General features: G+C 40.6%; 1 protein-coding gene across 1 annotated transcript in view; it reads right to left on the reverse strand.

The window, feature by feature from the left end:
• Window positions 1-15,055, reverse strand: part of LOC147216951 (glycine receptor subunit beta-like) — a 29,402-nt gene extending 14,347 nt beyond the window's left edge. The window contains exons 1-4 of the mRNA XM_086176849.1: window positions 14,917-15,055; window positions 8,169-8,298; window positions 2,977-3,083; window positions 1,291-1,358 (exon numbers count right to left, since the gene is read on the reverse strand). Coding sequence (XP_086032975.1) covers window positions 1,291-1,358; window positions 2,977-3,083; window positions 8,169-8,293 — 300 coding nt within the window. The 5' untranslated portion in view covers window positions 8,294-8,298; window positions 14,917-15,055. The remainder of the gene's footprint in view (window positions 1-1,290; window positions 1,359-2,976; window positions 3,084-8,168; window positions 8,299-14,916) is intronic.
• Window positions 15,056-16,636: the final 1,581 nt, after the last annotated feature.

Consider the following 16,636-nt stretch of genomic DNA (forward strand, 5'->3'; position numbering starts at 1 on the left):
CTGTATGTCTGACACAAAAATATTCTTATTGCTTCATCCATGGCCAGATGAGGTGAGATGGTTTGAAAACTAGAAGAGTGGCAGTGCATTATTCTCACTGCTTGTCTCGCTGTCACTAAGGCAGCTGGAAGGCAAATGCAGATCAGGGATAGATTCTGCATTGTGTCCATTGTGTCTGTGCCATGTGGAAGATGGCACGACAAGATGGCTTTGTGATTATGCAGAATCACATCAAATGCAGGTTACAGATAGATAGATAGTTTTATTTAATTTAACATAAGTTGACAGTTGACTATGAGACTACATCTGTACATTTAATGCCCCGTTGCCGTCACCCCATGGATAGGAGGCTTCACAGTGTCATTATTGGACTCCCGTTGTCTGCCTTTAAATGTGAGCGGAGTTTGTTTGCTACACACCTTGTAGCAAACATAAGGATACCGGCTCAGTCTGGCACCTTAATGTCAATCCAGTAGGAATATTTCATCAACATCCCAATTACATACATATTTGCCCGAAAGGCCGAATTTAGATACCGTCTGTTTTTTTTTTCCCTCTTTCATCTGTTACTGCTTTTAAACTGAGGGCAGTTGTTTCCACACAAATTCTACCTCTGTCCGGGACAGAATGTCAAACAATATCATCTATTCAGATTTGTCCAAAGTAGATTGAACAAAATTTGCTGGAATAGAAAGTACATTTTATAATGTCTTGCTAAGTTGGCACTTATCTGGTCAGTTGCTGGAGAACTGTGGTTTGACACATTTGTCAAAAAAAAAATCATTCGGGGAAAAATATGTTGGCAAAGAAAGCAAACTTGTTATATACATATATTTTCAACATGATCCAATATCATATCCGATTTTAGACTGTAGGTCAAGATATTGGTAAATATAGACATATACAGACACAAAAGAACACCCTTTTCTGATGGACCATCTCTTCTTAGCACATCTTGTGTGCTACATGTTCATATAAGCATGTTTACATGCAGACAGACATATGTATCAAAAATTGTCAGGGAAATGGCTAAAAGACCTTTTCGTGATTATTTTTCTACACCTCTTCCATTGAACTTTTGTCATGCAATAAATCAAAATGTCACATTAAATTGCTGGAAATGAGACCTAATACAGCAATCATAATTCAAACAGTTGTATATAACTGTCTAATTTTAGTATTACTATGATTGTGTTTGGGTCACCCGTGTCACAAAGCAGCAGAATGTGAGACATGAACATGTGTGTGTGTGTGTGTGTGTGTGTGTGTGTGTGTGTGTGTGTGTGTTACCATAGTAGTCTCTTGGATGGAACCAAAGCTGTTTATGAATATGTTCACCCGTGACTCTACTGGGATACCTGGAACACAAAGGACAAAAAAAAAGAGGTTATGATGTGATTCTTCATTGACATGTAATACATGGATGTGAGTTAAAGAGTTGATGTGACACTTGGGGAAAAAAATATTCCACCAATATTTGCTTACTAAATTACCAATAGATTTACAGTCAATAAAGTATTTAGCAGACATAATTTAAAATGGCCCAGACAGTAGTATTACCATTATTCTGAATTAATGTTTTTTTGTTTTATTATGCTAATCTGGGAGCATTACAAAGCAACACTTCAACAGGCTAGGAGGAGTTTATTTTTGTGACCTTATGCATGCGTTTGGATTGTGGGAGGAAAACAGAGAACCATGAGGAAACATGAGGAGAATATGCAAGCTCCACACATACACCCGTGTTGGCATTGAACCAGGACCTTCTTGCTGTGAGGATCGGGGGTTCTAAAAACCATGCCATAAAAAATAATTTCATAATTGTGACAATAACATAAATCAAAACCCAATAATCAACAAAGTTCCAATTCATAACATACAAAAGTTTATAGCTCATTGATGTTTAAATGCTACAATTGCCTTCATTAAAACCTAAAGATTTTCACTGTGGCGAAGATTTAAATCTACTGCACGTCCATTTGTCCATGTAGTTCCAGTATGGTTTCATCAGTCCATGGAAACACAACTCACACACACACACACACACACACACACACACACACACAGACACACGCACACCATAAGATGGTGATTTGTGGATGACTTTGTTAACAAGGAAGATGAAGAGGACAAAGACTGAGCAGAGGATGAAGGTCAGCATCTTCCATATGACTGGGGAACTGCAGCTAATGTGATTAGAGAGAAAGGTAGGAGAGTACTTCCTTAGTACTCAACCATGTAGTACTTAGTACTGAACCATGTAGTACTTAGTACTCAACCATCTAGTACTTAGTACTGAACCATGCATGTGGGGGAGCTTTTTCTCTGCCTTGGAGTGATCATATCCTGCTGCAAGCCATAATAGCATACTATTCGATTATATATTTGTGTACTCACGCTGATCAAAATCAGCGTGAGTGACCAGCTCCATAATACTGTGTAGGCCCTGACTTAACGGAATATGAACATTACAAAACATACAATGAAGCCACTGACTTGCCTTCTTTTCATAAGGCATCCTGGTGCCATGTTTCCTCCAGGCAAGGAATGCAACAAACAAGTGAAGAGCCACATAACATGAAATAATACCTGAATGACCTTCCACAGAGTTCAGACACACACATGCAATGTGGGAAGTTATGGGAGTGTACAGCCTTTAGATTCAGAAATGAGGCTCTATATCCAAAGAATTATAACATTTTGCCCTCTGACACTTTTCAATTAGAAAAAAATATTAATGTTTTTAGTGAGCTTACCCATTATCATATAACCCATTTTCCTACCTTCGTTTAACTTTTTGGTTGCTAATGACTTCTTCAGATCAGGAAAACCCCTAAGAGCTGCAGATGGTGATGCATTGCTTCCCATAATCTAGCTGTTGTTAGCCTAAAATATCTCAACCACAAATAATTTTAACAAAATCTATCAGTGTAACATGTCTTTTGTTTATCACTTACCTGTATTTTAAAGTATTACCTTGAAAGTTAGGCCTTATTCTTGGATCATAGCTGACCATCAGACGGTTCAAGATGTTGGAAGTGGAGTTAGCCGGAACCTGGGCTAAATCTTCGGGTGACAGCTGACTGTTAAACAAGATTTTTTATGGAAAAAGGAGAAAATAATAACTATCAAATGCATTTAAATCTCATCTCTAGATCTTGCACCCTCTTACAAAATATCTGACACCTACCTGAGAGGATGCATTGCCTGCAGTCCGAATAAAAAAACTTAAAAATCAGCCAATAAATGTTACGATCATTTTATTTTATTGTGGTAGAGACATACAACCATTCATTCCCTCATTCACACACCTGGGCAAAATCTTCACTTAATGATTTTGGATTTTGGGAGAGAACGCAAACCAGTGTGTACCACGCCATCTAGTATTTCACATTTTTGAAATAAACACCAGGAAATTGTTTAATTGACTGATTTATGCACATTGAGTATCAATATTAATAAAAGCATGTATTCATGTATTCAATTGAATCTACAGTTTTCACCATTGATTTATGCATCCCTGAATAAGGAAGGACTGATATCTGTAAGCTGTTTAATCAACGACCGATATTTAAATTGGACGTCCTACAAATGTTTGTGGTGATATTCATTGAAATATTCCAAAATTATCATTTGGTGCCAGTGTCATAATTTCTTCATAACAGCCAATCTACGTTGCCATAATTGCCTGGTTTTGTTGGGTGAAAAGAAGAATTTTGCTTCATGTTACACAGTTGAAGGTCATGTTTTGAAAACTCTAGTAATACGTTAACATTATCAAAAAATGCCTATATTGATGATGCTGTTTTAATTACAGTTCACAAAGACGTCAACACATTGGCGAGTCGCAAATGTTGGGGTTTATATCGATGCTTGTTTTCTGTGTGATTTTGGGGTTGCTGGGAATTATGTGGATGTGGTTTGGGGTGCAATGACTTCTTTTTTTTTTTTTTTTTACCTGGAATTGAGTGGGAACAGTAAATTGTATTGCTGGCCTGTGTGGCGTGGCTGTGGCCAACAACAACTATTGATGTGTTTCCCTGACTTAAGTGTTACAATCTCCTCTGCCAGAGTAAATTGGGGGAAAAGTGAAGCTCTCATGTTTGGAGAGTGATGTGGAGGCCTCCTTGTTCTCCCCTATAACCTATCCTGAAGGTGAGAAAGGATAAAGTCCCAAGGTATGTTTCAGTTTAATGATAACGCTGTGACGAAGAATTGGGAGGGTCTTGCACAGAAATGAGATGGCAAGGTGGCAAAGTGGAACTGGTTACATTCACAAATGTCAAATAGATGCAGAATGTTGGTCTTAAATAACCTGGTAGGCTCCCTACTGGGGCATTGGCTAGACTGTCTGGACCCTCCATCAGGTCTCTTGGCCCAAGTACAGTCAAAAATTATCATTTTTTTCTGGAATGGTTTGTATTGAAGGCCACAGCCGATTTTGTTTTTACCTAGAGACGAGGGGAGTCAGTGCCGTGTCCACCTGGGCAGCAGATTAGTCACATTAAGAGTGCAATTTGTTCTGAGTTACCTTGCGGGACCTCCTGATTTAGTTTGTAGGCAGGTGGCCAGCTGCATTTGCAGGCGCATCAATAACCTGCCGCTAGATGCTGCTCTCTTTTTAACTGATTTTAGATTGTTAAAGCTAAATGGTTTACCTTGTTTTTCTTTTGAAATTTTTAAGTCCTGTGTTCTGTTAAAATGGCACAGCTTAGGACAGAAAGAACTGCCTCTCTGTATAAGCTGCTATTTATTTGTGTTGCCAGGCTGGATGTGTGCTGCAGCTCCACCCCAGGACTGTCAAAAAGACAGTGGTTTTAAAGCAGCAGCTGGAGACAGCAGATCCTGTGCTCACCATGCTCAGATGGTGGACTCTCTGCTAGTGATCAATTCTACCGGGATGGTAAAGAGAGGGTAGGAACTCTGGAGGCAGAAACTGTCCGCAAAAGAAAAGAGTCTCAAGATGCCTTCCCCGATTTCAACCTAAACCCTGGACACTCTACATTAACTGAAGGCAATCGACAAAAGAAACCTGCATTACAGAACTGTGTGTGTGTGTTTGGACAGACAGACTGTGTGGACATTCCCCCCAAATGGAGGACGCTCGACAAGTCACCTCTAAAAGGTGGCTGGTGACGTGCATTGGAGGATCCTACATGGCGCTGTTACAGCCAACATGTTCTCAGCTGTGATAAATCCCTCCATTTTAATCAAGTGTCCTTTCTGTGAGCTGTGTGACTGATCTTTTCAGACCCTTAAAATAATGATTTTAACCTTTTTGGCCCCACTTTCTCTGGCCCTGTTTTTATTTGCTGTGTCAAATATGACAAAAACAACCCAATTAAATGTGAACTTTAAAACTTTTTAATTTGGGGGAACTAAACTGGCTATTTATATAACTCTGAGGGACGGATTACATTCTGGGCATAAACTAGACCCTGTGGCATTGTGAAGGTGCAACATGAAGCCAAGGCTGAAGTTGAGGGGCCACAGGGAATTTGAATACATTTTTAGAGCTGTGGGGTTTACAGGGTAGGGCACTTTATGTATCATCTCCAAACAAGGACATCTGGAGTTCTGAACAATCCTCTTTTTGAATCTTATTTAGCCACAATCAGGCAGTTGTTACCATAACTCCACTTGTGCAGTGTGTTTTTGAAAAAATTACCCTATAGGTAATGATGGCAGTCATTGTTTGGATTAAATTATAGTTTATAACACTTTGGATATAGACTATGATCATCAGATTTATTACTATCTTCATTTGAAAGTGGAATCTTGAAAGGACTGAGATCATTATTTAATTTTACATCCAGACTTACGGTATATAAACATTGAACTTCACATACTCGATGTGACTGTATGTCAGGTGATTTAGGACCTAAATAGAGTCCCAAATAGGCTGACAGCCAACATTTTGTCTGCGAGCCGATTCTGGTCTGTGCACCCAACACGGACACGTCACGTTATGAATGATGCAGGAATTAATTCACTGAAACTCCAAGTAAAATATCATCAAATTAATCGCAGGTGGCTCAGTTGGGAAGCCTATATCTGTCTCCAAGCAGGAAGTTTCTTGGTTCTGTTCTGACTAAGGTGCCTGTCTGTATGGCGTTTGCATGTTCTCTTCATGTCTGTTAGGTTTCCTCCCTTCACAAGGGTAAAACATGCAGTAGGATAATTGGAGACTTAAAACTGCCAGGATGTGTGAATTTAAAACTGATCAGTTGTATGTCTCGCTGAAATCAACTGGCGACCAGTCCAGGATATGCCCCGCCTTTTATATAATGACAGTTGGGCCTCCCTTGTGCCCCTAATTGCAGGATAGATATTGAATGAATTAATATTATTAAGATTGCTTTAAAACGTATTATTTAAAGCAATGGCCACTCTGTGCTACAATTCTTTAATAAATTGTTGTACTTTTGAAATGAAAACAGGATGATTAAAGAATAAAATAATGAAAGCCCTACCCCACAGCTCTTGAGCAGTTGAATACAATTAGAAATACAAAACCGTTTTTGTTTTGAATTAAAAAATTTTTGATACAATGAAGAACTTGATCAGTTTGACCCTTAATACATATCAATACAAACACTGCTGCTTCTGTTGACAATTGATTGGCACTTAAGATCATTTGGATCTACAATTTTAATGTGATATCAAATCATACTTGATAACTGCAATGTAATAATCTAACTTTAAATCTCAAAGTCTTAAACTGGTGCTTATTAAAAAAACAATTTGTATTAACATGTATATGTTTATACATCACCTTATCCCACCCCTGGCCACTTTCATTTCATGCTCACAAACAGCCCTTTTGTTTTTGAGAATTAAATATGTAGAATCACTGTTAGCATCTATGCCCATCTTTTTTCCCCACACGCCTCAGTGATATAGCTGGCAGTTGTGGTTAAAAAAAGGTCTACAGTTTTATAGTTTTGCAAGTATGTTGTGAAGTGTTGTGGGGAGACTTGCAAGACAGTCTTCCCAGCACCCTTTGGTTGACGCTTTGTTAGACTCCTATTGTTTTATGCTTGAAAGCCCAGGTGTTTATGTTAGTGTCCTTTACAGGCACATGTGATGCACTAACCCATGTGTACTTTATGGAAGGATGGACTGTGGCGGCACCACGACCAAGACTGTTTTTGTTGTTAATCATACCCTAAGGATTTTGTATTTGTTGCATGGATATAAACCTACATGTTGATTAAGAACATAAATTTTGCAGAAGTTATACATCTTCTCCATTTGCTTGCTGCAATCCTGATTACCGCAACATAAAATGATACCCGTATCGATATAAACAATAGATCTATTTTACTCTCTTGCATCAGGCAGACATAATAAGATAAGACCATCTTTTAAAACATCATGCACATGATTCATGTAAATCTGAATATTTTTTATTACATAAAAGACACACTGGATACATTCCTGCAAAAAAAGTCATTTTTGTAATGACCCTGGTCAATCATATGGTTGCTTTCTAATTAAAGGGGCATCAACCAGTCAAGACAGAAGGCTTCCCATATTGATCTTATATCTGTACAGTCTGCGCAGTAAAAGGTAGTTTTTCCTTGATGTCATCAACCTTATGCTTGCTTGGGGGGGAGGGGGGAATGTTGGCTCTCTGTTGGAAATTCCAAAAAATGCAGTCTGGAAAGATCCTACGTATAAATTTTCACAAGACAACTCTACTGTGATTTGGGGCTACATGAATAAAATTTGACTTGACTTTCTTAGTGCCATATGAGAAGTTAAATGACAAATTCTATCATATACACACTGTCAAACACTTTGGATTTTCTACATTTTCTACATTACCAAGAAGATGGAATTTGGAAAGTTGCAAAGTATCGTGCGCCTCATATGTCATTTAAGGACACATCTGTACTGACAAGAAGTTCTTAACTGATGAGCTCTATCTCGACAATGAACACAATATTAGGCAATTTCACTTGCATGTATGATATTAATTCTAGTTGTTGTACTTGGTGGAGATTTAATGTTGGATAAAAGGCAAAGAAAGAAAGTATGGTTATGAAAAAATGAAATAATATTCCAATAAAGTGATAGAGTTGTAATGAAAGAAAAATATGACTAGATTACTGAATGAATGGCCATGTGTTTGAAAACAGTATGTCTGAAAAACAATTACTTACGAAGGACAGACGACTTGCTTGCCTTTTTTCCCCTTTTTTGTGGATTTTCCTTCTTTTGCTGATGCTGAATGCCAGCAAAAGAACAACAACATCAGGAAGAACACTGCCTTTATTCCAGCAGCCATGATGCCTGAAACAGAGTAAAATATTTCAGCATATACTTTAGTACATGAACAAAATGTAATTTTGACTTTTGTGTCAGTAATATAGATCACTTTGAAAGAGAAGTATGCCAACAGGGGTGGTAATGTTCATTAATTCATTCATTCATGCATTGCCCTGTGGTGGACACTAAGAGCCTTGGCCTCTCACCCCATGGGACTAGGAGGTGGGGGTTGTGGTTTAAGCCAGGTATATATTCGTGATTGCCTTCATCATGGCACCAATCATTGGTGAGGACATCACAAATCTACATTTAATTGACGCCGTGTCGTTCACCACCTATCCATGTGAGACTGGGGGTGCGGCTCTGAATGCATACTAACTTCTTAGCATCAGGGGATGTGTACCAGCGTTTGCTGCTGGATTTTCTGTTGCTAACAACGCCCACATTTTCCACCGCGGCTACTAGGTATGGTGTGGAACACTTCATCCGCGCGGCGGGACTGCCTAGACACGGCCAAGTTGGCAACTGCTAAGGTGGAGTTCACCACCATGGAACATATGGGGATAGTGTGGTGGTCCAACAGCCCGTAAGCCTCCTCACTTGACATGGTATCCAAGGCCGACAGGTCGTGGTGCCCCTGCAGCGACCTTTGCCAGTTGAATACAGTCACTGTGAATGACCGTTGTCCCATCCCCCACATCGAAGGCTTCTCTGTGTGGCTGTCAGATGCAACAGTGTTTTCCAAGGTGGACCTGGTGCATGGTTATTGGCAGGTGCCCGTCTGCGCAAAGGATGTGCCCAAGACCACAGTGGTCATCCCATTTGGACTTTCTCAAGTTCCTACGCATGCCTTTTGGTTTGAAGGGCGCCGCTCAGACCTTCCAGAGGCTCATGGACTCTGGGCTGTGTGACCTTGCTTTTGTGCTCGTCTATCTTGACTGGTGACCAGCCCGTCGGTGAAGGAGCATCTTGAGCACCTGACACAGGTTTTCTGTCACCTGGACGAACACGGCCTTATGGTCAACCCAGCCAAGTCAGTTTTGTTGTTGGTGATCAACTTCCTGGGTCATCGCATTTCTCTGCAAGGTGCAGTTCCGTTGCCTGTGAACGTACTGGCGGTCACTGAATTTCCGTGCCTGGCCCTGGTAAGGGCATTGCAGGAGTTCTTGGGCATGGGGAATTTCTATAACCGTTTCCTTCCTCACGCTGCCCACCTCCTTCAGCCGCTTTATGGTGCTTTGCGGGCCAGGCGGGGGAGCGACAGTCAATTGGATTCAAAAACGGGTTCAGGCTTTTGGCAGGGCTAAGTGCACCCTGGCTGACACGGCCCCTCTTGCCCAACTGGCCCCCGGTGGTCCCATAGCATTGCCGACTGATGCATCAAACATTGCCGTTGGGGCCGTGGTTGAACAGCAAGTTGCAAATGTGTGGCGACCCCTTGCATTCTTTCACTGCAAACTCCAGGATAGCGAATGCAAATATTGTGTTTTTGACAGTTGTTGGCCCTGCTTCTGGCAACAAGTCGTTTCCATTTTCCTCTGGAAGGCCGCTCATTCACAGCGTACGTGGATCACAAGCTGTTAATTTTCCCCATGTTCAAAGTGGCTGAGCCATGGTCCACTCGCCAGCAGCGACACCTTGCGGCCATTTCAGTGTTTCCCAAAAGCATTTGGCATGTGGCCGGAAAGTGGCGGAAAAACCCGTTGCAGATTGCCTGTTGTGCACTTCTGGATGGACGTCTCGGCTATGGCCACCGACCAGCCCGTCGACCTGGATGTTTTCACCATGATGTTGATGCATACGGGCCTCAAGCTGGAGGAGGTGGTGGTGCAGGAAGGTGACCCTGCTCACCTCTTTGACGTCTCTACTGGCTGTCCTCGCCTAATGGTTCCAGTGGCTTGGCATCGGCAAAGGACGACCTTGATGGATCGCAGGCGATGCATGCTGGTTCTTGGCCAGCCACTCAGGGTCCCAGGACATTTTTGCCAGAGAGATCTGCTCCCCCTTTCCATCCGACCACGGTTTTTGTTTGGGCCCCCTCGCCCTCGGTTTCTGGGCCCTGTTCACCACTGTTTCCCGCAACCTATTGTACCTGTGGAGCTCATGTTGGCCCGGTTTGTGCTTATGTGACATGACACTCACCGCTCGCCCCTTCCGCCCCTGTGCAATGCGCCATTCCGAGTTCTTGCACTAAGAGTTTTGTGCAGAACCTGTGGCGAGTGATTTGAGCCGGGTATACATTCACCCTTGGAAGTTCACTGGTTAGTTGTTTGTTGGTTCTCATTGATTAAAGTTGAACTAATCCACGACTCTGAGACGCCATCACCATTTTCAACAAATCCTGATCTCAGTCATACTAACTCATGAGGTTCCCAAGTCAATCCCAGGCCAGAGAATATTCAGTCCCTCAAGTGAGTTCTCAGTTGACCGCAGGGCCTCTTACCAGGCAAACATGCTTAGATTGCCTCTCATAAAAGTTATAAAGTTGTAAAGTTTATGGTCAAAGTGACAAATTGAGTCAAATGTGTATGCTGAAAGCTTTGTTCTCTGGCTCAATTCCCTCTTCCTCATAGATAAAACTAGCTGTGCCCACATTTGTGGATGCCCAATTGAGGCTCTGTTCCTACCCTGCAACCTGAACAGGGCCTGAATACAAATGAACTCCTTCAATATAGGCAGTAATTTCCTTTGAACCTGTAGGGATAATCAACTAGCTACCGGTACAAAATCATGGCCTTAACAAAGAGGTTCAAGTTTCATTTGGGCGCTTTTGAGTGTATTTGGCAGCAAACTGCCCCAGTGCCCACTGCAGGTCTAGTGGTAGCAAGGCAAACAAGTCAACATTTTAAAAAAAAAAAACAAAGAAGCAATCCTCAGGTCTCCATTCCTTACACTCTCCTTCTCACAACTATGCCTAGAAATCCTGCCTATGATGATCGAAATCAAACAAAATTAACAGAATGGGTGACAAACGGCAGCGCTTGCAGAGTCGAGCACCCTACAGTAGTGTGTTTGAGGTTGTGTCAAGAATGCAGATGCAGGTCTCGCAGCTTTTGTACAGAGATCGGATGGCTGGGAGTATTATTACTTCTCTTAATCAGTAAGCAAATGTAGAAGGACCTATGCATTCCCATAAAAACTTAAGGATAGCAACAAAAATGAGAAGCTGTTCCATTGATCCACATCTTGAATAGAATCTACTCTTCTGATTCAAAGGATTGATCACCTGCTGGACTCTCCTTTTCAGTACCCTGGTGCATCCTACCATTGCTTTTTGTTTCTTAATTACAAGGAAATATGTTATGTTGGAGGTTATTGGTTATTTATTCTTTGCTGGCTGCTTGGTTTAAGTAACTAAAAGTTTAAAATGTAATGGCAAAGATGACTTCTGGTCTGGCATGCCTGGGAATGTAAGATGTTTCATACCTATTTGGATGTTTGGAGGGTATTTAAATTAAGATCTCCATAACTAAGATTTACTAATAAACATCAAGCTACTTAAATACAGAATAAGAGCTGCATTGAGAAAACTTGCTTTCTTTATCATGAACACAGTAACGAAACACTATTAGGAATGACGATTGCGGCCAGGCTAAATAAAGCCAACTGGATACATCCCTGCAGGCAATTGACAAAGTCATCAGAAGACTTTCTTAGTAAGAATGCCAAGAAATAGCCTTATTGTCACATTCAGTTATACTTACAGCACAACATCAGCAAAATTTGACCACTGTATGTAACCCATCCTGGATGAACCAGGAGCAGAAGGCAGCTAATGAGCAGCACAAGGGGAGAAGTTATGGGTTCAGTGTCTTGCTCCCCAACACTTTAAACAGGCTGGAAAGAGTACGGTAATTGAACCAGTCATGTTTGGCTCCAAGGACGACCACTATCACAACCTGAGCCAGGCAGCCCCCTCATACAAATGCACATGAAATTGCTCTACCGACTACCCTCACCAACATCACTCTCAGAAATGAATGAGCTCATACACCTACAGTACCAGCAATAACATTATTACCACACACTAATGAGGTGAGCAGCACTAAATTCAATTCTTCAGAACTGAAGACGCCTCTTGGATGAGAGGTAAATCATTTCAAAGGAGGAGAGTCAAGAAAAATGAATGAAAATAAATGAGTATAATACATTGATATCTTACTTTTACATAAGTGGACTTCAGGATTTCAGTGACATAATTAATTTATCAAACAAAAATACTTGCTGTTGAAAAATAGCTGTAGTTTCATTTTCACAGTTTTGTCACGATATGAAGTATGGCATTAAAAATACAGAGGATTTCAGGGGAAGCCAACCAAACAACAGACAATATTACATGTTCAGCAAATTATGTAAGTACAGCAAGCAAGTCACCTTGGCTGTATGTCATCCATCTTAATATAGCCTGTACTGCATATATGCAACATATGCTCTATTTTCTGATCATATACTGTATGTAACCAGATGGTACATGGTAATAATTACATTATCAAAAAAAAAACACTGAACTGTCTTAGAATCTGTTTGTTCCGCCTGCTGTATGTTTTTTTATGATGGAAAGCAGGGAGCGTATTCGCAACGGTGTGATAATGCTGCCATGGTATTTCGGGGTTAGATTGAAAAGTCAAGAAGTTGAGACATGCCTTGCTTAGACAATGGTGAGACAATTTAATCATACTGTAAGGGAACTTATTGATAAAATATGAACACCTTGTGGTAAAATGTGATGCTGTTAGCTGTAAAAAGCCACTTTCTGTTTGTTTATTTTGGAAAGGATTGCTAATGGCAAAAAACTGCCTGTATGCCGCCAAAGCAAAGTGTCCGTGTTCCAGGGGCCTCGCAGCATGTTCTTTTTTTCGTTTATTTCCTCATTTCCTTGCTCCTGCACATTGTAGTTTGGACATATCTTGTAAATTGTTGTTAGTGTTTTATTTTTCATATTTCGGGAAATAAAGGACCCCAAACTTTGACATTCCACGACCCCAATTTTAGTTCAGTAACACACTCATCTGTTTTTAAGTGTCGTTTCAAGTCATGCAAAGGCTGACTGATAGTTTAATATGAATCTATTAATAAGGATAACTATCACTGCCAATTTCCCTTAATACAATAAACTGTACATCCTTACAGGCTTTTTATTGTACAGCTTAAATTTAAACAACTCACTCTTTCTTTCACAAAGGGAAAAGAGAGAATAGATACTACCTGATGCAACATTGTCATGTTATCTCTGTCACAGACATGTGACCCTTTATCTTCTTATTAGCCTATTTTGCGTAACATTGTGTCAACTCAGAGATGCTCTGCATGAATTACTGCTCAATGACCCCTATTCGTCTTTTGTGAACCACAAATTATGTTTTGCTATGTCAGTTCACTGAAAGATGCTTTCACAGTTTGGTTCCGACAATGTCTGATGAAAACTAATGTATTTGATCTCTCTTGTTCTTCTGACCTGCACTGATTAGCTTGATTTAATATTTCCTACAAACACTCTGCACAATCCTCAAGTATGATAGTACGCTCTTGCTATTTGATAATAGTGGCTGTCTGAGAGTGATAAAATTCCCCTACCACCCAAAGACAATGTACTTGAGATGATCTTGTGTAAGATAAAGAACCCCTTTCTCTCCTTGATGATCTACTTTAGCAGCCTCTGCTCCAAGTGCCAAAAGATCAATTTAAATTCAAATTTTAAAAACTTAATTTGCGTATTGGCCAATTTACATATCCAGTAGAGTCCATATTTTCAATCATTGCAATGTCTTGATATAGCAGTTTTTACCACAACCAAAGTGTATTGACCGCATATGAATTTAATTATGCTGTTAAGGTACAGTGTACACAAAAAAGACTGGTTAAATACGGCTGTAATGGCATTGTTCATTTGAAAATAATCTGCACCTTGAAAGCCATCGCTCTTCTTTTACTTTGACTGGCTTGCAAGCCACTTAAAAATTGGAATTTAAATGTTAAAAATATAATTAATGGTGTGGTAGTATACTGCAGGACTGGGTAGCATATTCTATATTACTTCAATAACAAGAGTGTAGAATTCCAAACAATATAGAAATGCATACACCAAGCAGCTTTATCATCCAGTGAAGGAAGCATAGGGAAGGATAGTGGGGTGGTGGGTGGAGGGCACTGCAGCTTTAGAGTACTATTAGGACGCAATGACACAGCTTGCTGAAGCTGGTCTGGTCACATTAAAAGATACTATTAGGACGCAATGACGAAGACTGCTGAAGCAAGGTGCTTGCCAAAACTCAAAAAGATAATTTCCACTTTCCTGGAAAACTATAATGGGTGTAATATCCTCTTAAACATATTCATACAAAATGTAAATGCATGTACACGAAGACAGGATACACAGTCAAAATCAAAACCCATTGGCTTGCAATATTGTCCTTGTTTCTCTCTCTTAAATACACATGTGCATACTCACACACACACACTGACACACTGACACTCTCTCTCTCTCTCGCTCACACACACACACACACACACACACACACACACACACACACACACACACACACACACACACACACACACACACGCTACACATACATTTTACCGACATCCGCAAAGGAAAGGTAGGACACAGAAAGGAACATTGCTTCTGTGGTCAGGTCTTACCTCTGGTTGGAACATCAGTTCTGCTGCATTACAGGCATTTGGTCGTTAGTCACTGAGATGCTGTCATGGCTGGAGTCAGGCTGTGTGCCTTTCCTCTCTCACTCCCAGTGCTGTGTGCGTTCCTTTATCTGCACTGCTCTTGCATCCTATTCCAAGTAACTCTGTGGAAGACTGCTTACAGAGCAGTGTGAGGAGAAAATAAACCACACTATGCTCAAGAGTCCTATTTTTATAAACGTCTAAAAATGCTACTTCTTTTAAAGATTTTTTGAAAATATGCTCAGAAAGAAAGAAATCACATTATATTTTTTCCTATAAAAGAACTAATCCTATACATGACACAATGATAATAACAATGATAAAAATAATAATAATTGAAGGAAAAAAATGGCTTTCAAAGTTATGTGAAATATCTCACGTGAACAATCTCAGTTCATTCCTTCTTGCTTTTGATACTTTAAAAAAGTACATTTAGACAAATTACAATGAAGTGGCATAATTGTTCCTGTTTTGATTGTTGCATTAGTTTTATTACAACATTCTATCATGGACATGTTTGTCATCAACATCATCATTGTTTCTGGCGAGGTCATGGTGGCAGCAGATTGGGGGGAGTGTGTGTGTGTGTGTGTGGGAGGGGGGGGGTGGTGTCAGCCCATGTTTCCCTGTTACCATTAGTGATTCCCAGGTAACTCTAAGGCATTCACTGGCCAAATACGATTTATAAACCCCTCCCTGACCAGGAGCCATCCTTGTCATGTTTTTTGACCACCAAACTGAGCTTTACTCTGAACTCACCAAGGAAGTGCATGGTTCTCATCTCTCCTTTTGGGATAAGCCAAGGCACCTTGCAGATGAAACCCATTTTAGCCACTTGTATTCGAGACCTTGTTCTTTTGGTTATTCACAAAACTTTGAGACCACAGGTTGGTAAATCAAAGATCGATTAAGAGAATGGGTGTCAAGCCACCTGATACAGTACCTGTATCATCGCAGGTGTTCCACAGATTCACCTTCCCATTTCAAGCACCATTTCACCTTCATTGTGAAAAAAACTTCTCTTCTTTACTCTTTTGCCCATCAAACTTGCACATGACCATTCTCTACTTTCTGGGACTGAACCATGGCCTCTGATTTTGAGGTACTGACTCTGCATTCAGCTGCAAAGCACTGCATTAGCTGCTGGAGGTCATATTGATGAGAGACCAACAGCAACACATTCTTTGCAAAAAGCAGAGGTTGGTTACAGGTCCAATAGAATGACCATGTCTTCGAAAAGCTGAAAAGTAATTCTGCAGTACCTATACCAGATATTCCCTTCAACCCAACTTCATATCCTGTTTGAGAAGATTATGAACAGAATCAGTGACAAAGGACAGCTCTGGTTAAGGCCAACCCATTTGCACATGCAGCAGCTTAGACATTACAATGACCCAGTGACCCCATACTCATGTAGCATCGCTTATGGGATATTTCTGCAGTGTAAAAGCACATGAAGAGGAGGCGACTGAGTGCCCCCTTAATCTACAGGATCTGTGTGAGAGTGAAGAGCTGGCTCCCTCTCATGGCCTGGGCAGAATTTGCATTGTTCCTTCTGAATCAAATGTTCAACAATCACACTGATTTTCCTTTAGAGACTTGGTATAACCTTTCCACGTGAGGCCGAGCATCAACTTGTAGTCAGAACATACCTTCTAGCAGCCCCTCATCCCTGGCAACC

The sequence above is a fragment of the Fistularia commersonii genome, chromosome 29 (assembly GCF_037954325.1).
Source record: "Fistularia commersonii isolate RoL2024-O1a breed Wild chromosome 29, RoL_Fcom_v1.0, whole genome shotgun sequence".
In the NCBI taxonomy this organism is placed as follows: domain Eukaryota; kingdom Metazoa; phylum Chordata; class Actinopteri; order Syngnathiformes; family Fistulariidae; genus Fistularia; species Fistularia commersonii.